Genomic DNA, 8,527 nt, shown 5'->3' on the forward strand with positions numbered 1-8,527 from the left:
TTACTTCTAGAATCTCTGAAAATTTTTGATTGAGCTATTGGAGAAGATGACAATGGATTGCTTAAAGCACGGACATTGAAAAAAAAAGTTGCCTACCTGAGAGAGTTGCAGTAATGTATAATTGATTATTAGATCAGAGCGAGAGAGATGACGCCAAATTGTTTACTCTATTTTTGTCGACCCGGTTGATTTTGCGGAGCCTCGTTGAAGTGTTGGTAGTCGAGAGAATCGACTAGTTTTGACGAAAGAGTCGACAATTAAAAAGAGTTCCAATCCATTCCAAACACTGAAGTTTCTAAAAATCAAGCGTGTTCAGATGAATTTGACCGTCATACGGCGTTTCCAAACGCAGTATAAGTAGAACGTGATGGAGGTGCCCCCAGCCAATCCCAAGGACGAAGAAGAAGATGAGGGTGAGGAGGACCACCAATGTCTCCTCAAAAGACTCAGAAGGGGATCTGATTCCCAACATCTAAAGATGCTTCTTCTTTCCGCCCACTCTCCACCTCCTTCCGTCGCAGTTGGCGCCAACTTGAACCTTGCCGAGCCATCCTAAGCTTTGGCTTTGTCAGTTGGGACAGGTCAGTAGAGGGAAAATATCCATCTTCCCTCTCCATTGATGGTCAACCCAAAAGTGGGTAGCCAATCAGTTACAGACCACGACTCCACGCTATCCGACCCACAAATAAGGAGTGCAATCTTCGAGGCATCAACCCTCCCGATAGACTTGGCGATTACAACCCAAGGCTTTTTTGGAGATCCAACTAAGTTTTTCAATGATACTTCACAAAATTTGATTGCGCTAAGACTTTCTTTCTTTGTGACTCCTCTTGTTTCACTTTCTTTAGGGTTCTAATACTTCTTTTTAATAAATAATTTCATTAATATTCCGAGCTCTAATACTTGCCTAAATAAATTTCTTATTTATATGCAATATGTCGACCTCCACAAAGCGAAAGGTCAGGCTAAAAAATTTCAATTGGAGAGGGATGCTGCTGCGGTGAATTTCTTAAAGCTCCAAGCAAGCTTGGACAACGCACTATCCGAGCTGGAACAAAATAAAGAAGGACTAGCATTGATAGAGGGGGAAATTGCCTTTCTTAAGAAGCTTCTAGAGGTCAAGGACATGGAGAAGGTGCTCGAAGAGCAGTTGGCTTCCCTCCAAGCTCAGCTTGATGCCTCAGAAACTGCTTGGGAGAGGGCATACAATAAGTACAATGCTAAGGTTAAAAAGGCCAAGACATCTGGGAAGCGCAATGCAGCTGCCCCTTCCGAACATGGAGTTGTGCAAGCTACCGAGCATACTCCTGATGATGCCAATACCGCTGCTGACGCATGATCTTTTGTATTTGTTTGTTTTCTTTTTTGCTTTCATTTTTGATTTTGTAACTTGTTCCCCATGTATGTAACTAAACCTTCTTATTAATGAAAGAGTATGTTTTCGTGCCTGTCTTTTGTTTGCTACTTCCGTTCCTGAGGCAAATATAGTCGTCTCTAAAAGATTTCTCATAAGGATCTGATCGAATTGACTTAATCTGAGTACCCCGACTTAATTACTTTGACTCCTTTAATAAAGTATAAGTATCCCAAATTAATCACTTTATCTCAACTAATAATATTTTAGTACCTCGGCTTACAGCTTCCTTGCGTCTAGTGAGGGAAGGCTTTTACTTTTCGAGCATGTGACTTGAAAGCTTTTTGTAGGAATTTGATAATAATGACTAATCAATCCCTCCCGTGTCCATCGTGGGGGCCAAGCCTTTTCGCTATACCAACCCCTTGGTTGGGCTCAACACTTGTAAAGGGCCAAGGCCTTTGCTTTACCAACCCCTCGGTTGGGCTCGGTACTTGTAAAGGGTTAAGGCTTTCCACTATACTAACCCCTTGGTTGGGTTCGGCATCTGTAAAGGGCCAAGGCTTTGCTTGAATGACAAAACGCAATAGAGTTTGGAGATAAACGCTTCATTGATAATATTTTTTTAGGTTGAAAGCATTCCATGATGTTGGGATTACATCTCTTGTCATTATTTCCAAATGATACACTTCCGTTTCTCCGACTTGATAAATAATGTACGGTCCTTCCTAATTGGCTCCAAGCTTCCCATCATTGAGTTTCTTTGTGTTGGCAAACACTTTTCCTAAAATCATATCTTCGACCTTGAACTCTCTTCTTCTCACCTTTCTATCGTACGGCCTCTTCAGTTGTTGTTGATACTATGAAAGTCTCTCTGCTACTCCCTCTCGAGTTTTGTCCAGTTAGTCCAAGTTCTGTGCTATCATTTCTTCATTCATACTTGTCTCTGCGACTTGTGTCCTGACGGTAAGGACTTGTATCTCGGTAGGGATGACGGCTTTTGTCCCATATGCTAACGCAAATGGTATCAGTTCGGTGGCTCTCCTCGATGTCGTTTGGTATGTCCACAACACACTATGTAGCTCTTCCATCTATCTTCTCTTGTGCTCAGCTAATCTTTTCTTCAAGTTGTCGAGGTTAGTTTTATTAGAAGCTTCTTCCTATCCATTACCCTGTGGATACCTGGGAGATGACTGGAGCGAATGGATACCATACTCTTGGTAGTACTGCACTCGGTTTCCTTTGAACTGTGTCCCGTTGTTTGAAATTAGTGCCTAAGAGATGCCAAAGTATGTTATGATGTGTTCCTAGGTAAGCTTGATGACTTCTTCCTCTCTGATCTGAGTGAGGGGGGTAGCTTCTACCCATTTGGTGAAGTAGTCTGTGGCCACCAAGATAAAAAGTTTACCCCATTTTCCACGAGGCAAGGGTCCAACGATGTTTATTCCCCAAATGGAGAATGTTTGTTGCACTGATTTGCGACTAGTTGAGAATCGGTAAATACTGCAAGCCTATCGATCTTAAGGTCTTTGGCCATTTTGAGTCTATTTATGTCGGCTTCATATTCTACCTCATTGTTAAAAGCCCCATACCCGAGCTTTAGCACTTTCTCAAGTCTGTCGTTGCTTAGGGTTACCAACACTATCCTAATTCTTGACCCATTAACAAACATCCTCCAACCTGCCTGTATGCTCTAGGCATCTGCCTCTTCAACAATTTCATCTTCCTCTTCCTTTTCTTCCTAGTTGTGATCTTCAATCGAGAAGTCCGCTAGGAAATCTGCCAATACTTGTTCCTTCAAAGTTGTTTACGCTTCGAACTGCAATTCATACTCCCTTAGAGTTATCGCCCATTTTTCCTTCGACTTGGATTTATCCGACCTATACATCATATCTTTTAACGGGTGATCAGTTACTACCTAGATTCGGTAGGACAGAAAGTAAGGTTTGAGCTTGTGGGACGAGTAAACCAAATATAAGCCGACCTTCTCAGTATCGGTGTACCTGACATATGACGGTCTAAGTGTCTTGCTGACATAATAAATAGGGTATTCTCACCCAAAGTCCACCTTAAATAGCACCGATCTTAGAAACATCGCAGTGGTCGCTAAATAGATTCCTAGCTCTTCTCCTTCTTCTAGTGTACTGAGAATGGGTGTCTGTCCCAAGTATTTTTTCAAGTTATTAAAAGCTGTCTTACACTTTTCATTCCACGCAAATCCCCTACCCTTCTTCAGTAAATTGAACAACGATCAACATCTGTCTAAGACTTGAGAAATGAATTTGTTCAAGGCTATAATTCTTCCTGTTAGTGTTTGCACCTGTTTCTCATTCTTCGAACTCGACATTTTGATCAGGGATCAGATTTTGTCAGGTTTTGCTTCAATAGTTTTCTTGGTGATGATATGTTCGAGGAACTTTCTGGAGGCTACCCCGAACACGTATTTCTTCGGATTTAGCTTCATCTGATATCCCTTCAATCGCTTGAACATCTCCTCAAGGTCTTGTAAGTGATCTTTCACCTTTTTACTTTTTACTAGCAGTTCATCGATGTACACCTTGACCTCCTCCCAATCATATCTCCAAACATTTTGGTTACCAGCCTCTGATAGGTCGTCTCGGCATTTTTCAGGCCAAATGGCATGACCTTGAAATAGAACAACCTTGCTCGATCGTGAAAGATGTCTTTTCTTGGTCCTCTCTACCAGGGGGATCTGGTTATACCCTGAATATCTGTATATGAATGAAATTTTCTTATATCCTGAAGTTGCGTCCACTAGTCTATTAATCCTCAATAAGGAAAAGTTGTCTTTTGGGTAGGCCTAGTTGAGATTAGTGAAATCGATGCATACTCTAACCCTCTTGTCCTTTGGTACAGTGACTATATTCGCTACCCACTCGAGGTTTTCCATTTCTCTGATGAATTCCACTTTCAGAAGCTTGTCAAGCTCTTTGTTCACCCCTTGCCTTAGGCGCGGCGACAATCTTCTAGGTTTCTATCTAACTGGGCAAAATGCTTTATCAATGTTTAACCAATGACATGAAGCTGAGGGATTTATCCCGGCATATCATAGAAAGACCATGCGAACATGTCCTTATTTGCCCTTAGTAGCATTAATAGCATGCCCAACTTTTGCTATGGTAATGTTGTTCCCATGCTTACAAGCTAATCTCTAGTAGTATTGGGGTCTACCTGTTCCACCTCCTTGGTTGTCATTACTCGTTCTTGCCGTGGTTTATGTTATAACTGCTATGACTACTTCTTTCTGATGGATGGCTAATTCCTCTTCCTCTAGGACTCAGTTTCAGGACACTTCATTGGCTTTAGGGCAAAGTTGAAATAGTTTTGCACCATTTTATAGTTTTCCCTGATTTCTACACACCTTCTTCGCTTGAAAATCGGATTACCTGATGGTAAGTTGAGGGAACAACTTTCATCTCGTTGAAAGCGCCCTCGATCCGCGGGGTGCACGAATCCGTTTTTGACCCTTAAGGTTTGGGAGTCGCCACCTAGTTATTAAGGTCTAGGAACCAAATTGACTCTAAGAAAGGCAAACATTACTAATCTACGAAAGAAAAAAGGGTTCGGGGATCAAGTTACGGGGTTGGAAGGTGTTAGGCACCAACCCCGCCCTACCAAAGTCGATCTCTACTAACTTCCCAAATAAATTACATTGCTAACAAAACCTAGATAATAAAAAAAATAAGAATTATACCTTTCCGATATCAAAGACTTTGTTCCCTCAGATCCAACAAAAACTGCTCCTTGTACCGTACTCCTTGCTTCGTTCTATCTCCAGATTTGATTTCTGATCTCCGAGGCAAGGTATCTCATTTTTTTAATCTAGATTCTTCAAGTTTTTTTATAGGTTTTAGGTGTTTTTGAAGGGGTTTTAGGTGTTTTTTAGGCTAAAATCGAAGAAGGGATGTTAGGTAAGGAGTTAGGGCTCCAAAACTAGGGTTTATGGGAGGCTAAGGGGACTTTTAGATCTACTTCTCTTAGGGTTTATGATTTGATACGAAAATAGGGTGTGAGGACCCCTATTTATAGATTTTTTTAAGGGTTGATTTAGATAGAATTAGTGTTTAATTAGAGTTCTTTTAGTTAGAGTTGTATTTTAGTTAGAATAGTTTTAGGTAGAGTTGTGTTTTAATTAGAATTGTTTTAGGTAGAATTGTATTTTAATTAGAACTCTATTAGATAGAGTTATTATTTAATTAGAACTCTATTAGGGTTTTGACTTTTGATTTTATTTGATTGACTTTAATACCTTGACTTTAGTCTTAATTGATTGACTTTAAGATTTTGACTTTAGTCTTATTTGATTGACTTTAATTTTGACTTTAGTTTTACTTGATTGACTTTAATACCTTGACCTTAGTCTTGCTTGATTGACTTTAATTTTTTGACTTTAGTCTTGCTTAATTGAATTAAAATTTTTGGAGAACCCCTCTTTATTATATCTTTAATTCTTTGGACTCCCAAATGGAGGGGTCCTTAAAGAAATATCTTGCGAACCCTAAATAATTTTACTTGAGAGTCCGATTGATTGATTTTTTTAATTCAAAATTTTAATTTAATTTCATTAATGTTTCACTTTAATTATTTAATGTATTATTTTTCATTTCGAAATTTTTAATTATGAAAATTATGAAATTACCGTTTTACCCCCGGAGAGGACTTTTCACGTTTTAAGTCGGTTTTTAATGTTCTAGGATGTTTTAGAATCGATTTTTCGTAAGGAATTTAATGGAAATATTAGTTTGTGTCATTTATAAAAAAATTTATGTGAAATGATCATGAACTTTATAAGGGGCATTTTCGTAATTTTGTCAAATTCTGTGAAAATTGGTGAAATGATTTATTTGGTTTCGATTTGTTGTTTTATGTGTTCGAAAGGATTTTCCTAAGCGTAACGTAGGCTCTAGGGTTATATTAAGGTTAACGGTATTTTGGTAATTTGATCATTTTTTAATGATTTTTATCGTGAAATTTCTTTTTATCTAGAAAATGATGATTTCTATGTTTCTGAGGTCATATTTTCTTAGCATAACGTGGTTTCTACAGTTTTGTCAGTTCGAGATACCTCATCCGGATTTCAGAAACGTATCTGGTAACAAAATAAAGCAATGGAATAAACATCCATTATTGGGAATCATTGCGATCGAGTTGACGTGTTGATTAATCAGGCGAGTGCAAAAATGGGGTGTTTACACTCGTGTATTTATTTTCTTCCGAGAATAACATTATAGCCTGAATCCGAGTCAATCACTACGAACCTTGTCTTGACCACCTTTGCCCTCATTGTTACATGGAGAGTAATTTCTCTTACCAAGCTACAAGGAGCTCCATTGAAGCCAAACATTGTGGATTGGGTCAAAAGCAGACTCTCTGACACTTCCATTTTCTTTGTTGCCTCTAGGAAGAGGATGTCCATTACCCTTCCAACGTCAACAAGGATTCTCCCGAGGTCCACATTTTCAACTAGGAGTGCTATGGCGAGTGCATCCTGATGTGGCAAAGTTATCCCTTGTAGGCCGTCCTCAATGAATACTATCGCCTGTTTTCCCATAGCTGGGCTTGATATTCTCACCCTACTGACCTCCAAAGAGATCTGATTAACGCCGACTTCATGACATATCTTCATCACTCTCGCTTTTATCTATTGCTTGAACTGCATGTCCAACTGGTGTTCCCCCGTGATAGTGTGTACCACTTTGCATCCCTTGGGTTCCTACCGCCTTTCTACCCCGACCTGTTGAGGTGGAAACTTTCGATGTACTTCCATCTGGGCCTCTCGTATACCTCTGCCTGTAGAGACCACATACCTCTTGAGTTTCCCGTTCTCGACCATATCTTGTATGATGTGTCGAAGCTTGTAACAATCCTCGGTTGGATGGTCTTCTATCCTATGGTACTCGCAGTATGGTTTGTCTAACTTCCCTTGATGGTCTCGAGGTAGTTGTACAAAGCCAGTATCATTGCGTATGTGCCTCACTATCACTGATAGCTTTTCATTTAAGTATGTATATACCCGTCATCTCTTCCACATTGACTGTACCTTTGGGTTCCATCGCCTCTTCCTGCTACCCCCTTCTTTTAGATAGGTGATTGCCTTTTGGGCTCCCTAACCATGCTCGTTGTTAGGGACAGTCTGTTCCCTTTGACCCCTACTCTTCATTAACTCTTCTACCAAAATGTATTTCTTCACCTTTGCATATAGGTTTTCAAGCCGTGTGGGGTCAGATTTTATCAATGATTGGTGCAATTGTGTCCCTAAGATAATTGCCACCACATAAACTGCACACGCGATTACCTCGTTCATACCTTCAATGGCTATTGCCTTTGTTCGGAATTGGGTGATGAATGATCGTATACTCTTGCCGACCTCTTGTCGTAGATTGAAAAGTGTGTTCACCCTGACCCTTTTCTTCCTTAAATGGACAAATTTTCCGACGAATAGCTCCTCTGATTCAAAGAAACTTGTCACCAACCCAGCCGCGAGCCCTTGGAACCATGATATGGCCCCATGCCTTAGTGTGGATGGGAAAAGTTTGTAGAGTAAATAATTGTCACTCTGGTACAAGACCATTTGACTTCGGTAGTGGAGGACGTGGTCCATAGGATCTCTTATCCCGTAGTATATCTTGAACTTCGGCGGATGGAATACTTTTGGGGGATCAGAATTCATTATTGTTGATGAGAACAAAATCCCCCTAAGCTCCCGAATCGGACTTTGTGCATTTTGCCCAGGGTCCCTTCCTCGAGAAAGTTCCTCATCCCTTTTTCTTAGCTCTCATCAACTTTCCTTAATCATTAGATTCCAGGCTTCAGAACTCCCTTGCTGTGTCCTTATTGCTACGGAATCCACAGTCTGGTCAATCTCAGTTTTCTCCACTGCTCAGACTGTATGCTCCTAGTTTTTTTCTCCATCTATCCCTCCTCCAGTCTTAGTTCCCTCGCCTAGCCTTTGCCTGAGCTCTTCGTTTTCCCTTTGTATTGTAGTGATCTCGTCATTCTGCTTCTCAAACCCCCTCATTTCTATTAACAAATGATACATCACAAGTATTGGATCCCACGGTGACAAAAGTGGATCTGCAGGTAGGGGGTTTGATGGCTCTCTGTGCGCTTCACCTCTAACTCTTACCATACTAGTCATTTTTCTCCTTGTAA

General features: G+C 40.4%; 1 protein-coding gene across 1 annotated transcript; it reads right to left on the reverse strand.

The window, feature by feature from the left end:
• Positions 1-6,984: 6,984 nt before the first annotated feature.
• LOC147409772 (uncharacterized) lies at positions 6,985-8,045 on the reverse strand. The gene is made up of 3 exons (XM_086432006.1): positions 7,487-8,045; positions 7,160-7,357; positions 6,985-7,109 (listed from the first exon to the last, which is right to left on the reverse strand). The coding sequence occupies exons 1-3, from the start codon at positions 8,043-8,045 to the stop codon at positions 6,985-6,987; spliced, it is 882 nt and encodes a 293-aa protein (XP_086288132.1).
• Positions 8,046-8,527: the final 482 nt, after the last annotated feature.

Source organism: Akebia trifoliata, chromosome 2 (genome assembly GCF_017979445.1).
Source record: "Akebia trifoliata isolate Shusen 1 chromosome 2, ASM1797944v1, whole genome shotgun sequence".
NCBI lineage: Eukaryota > Viridiplantae > Streptophyta > Magnoliopsida > Ranunculales > Lardizabalaceae > Akebia > Akebia trifoliata.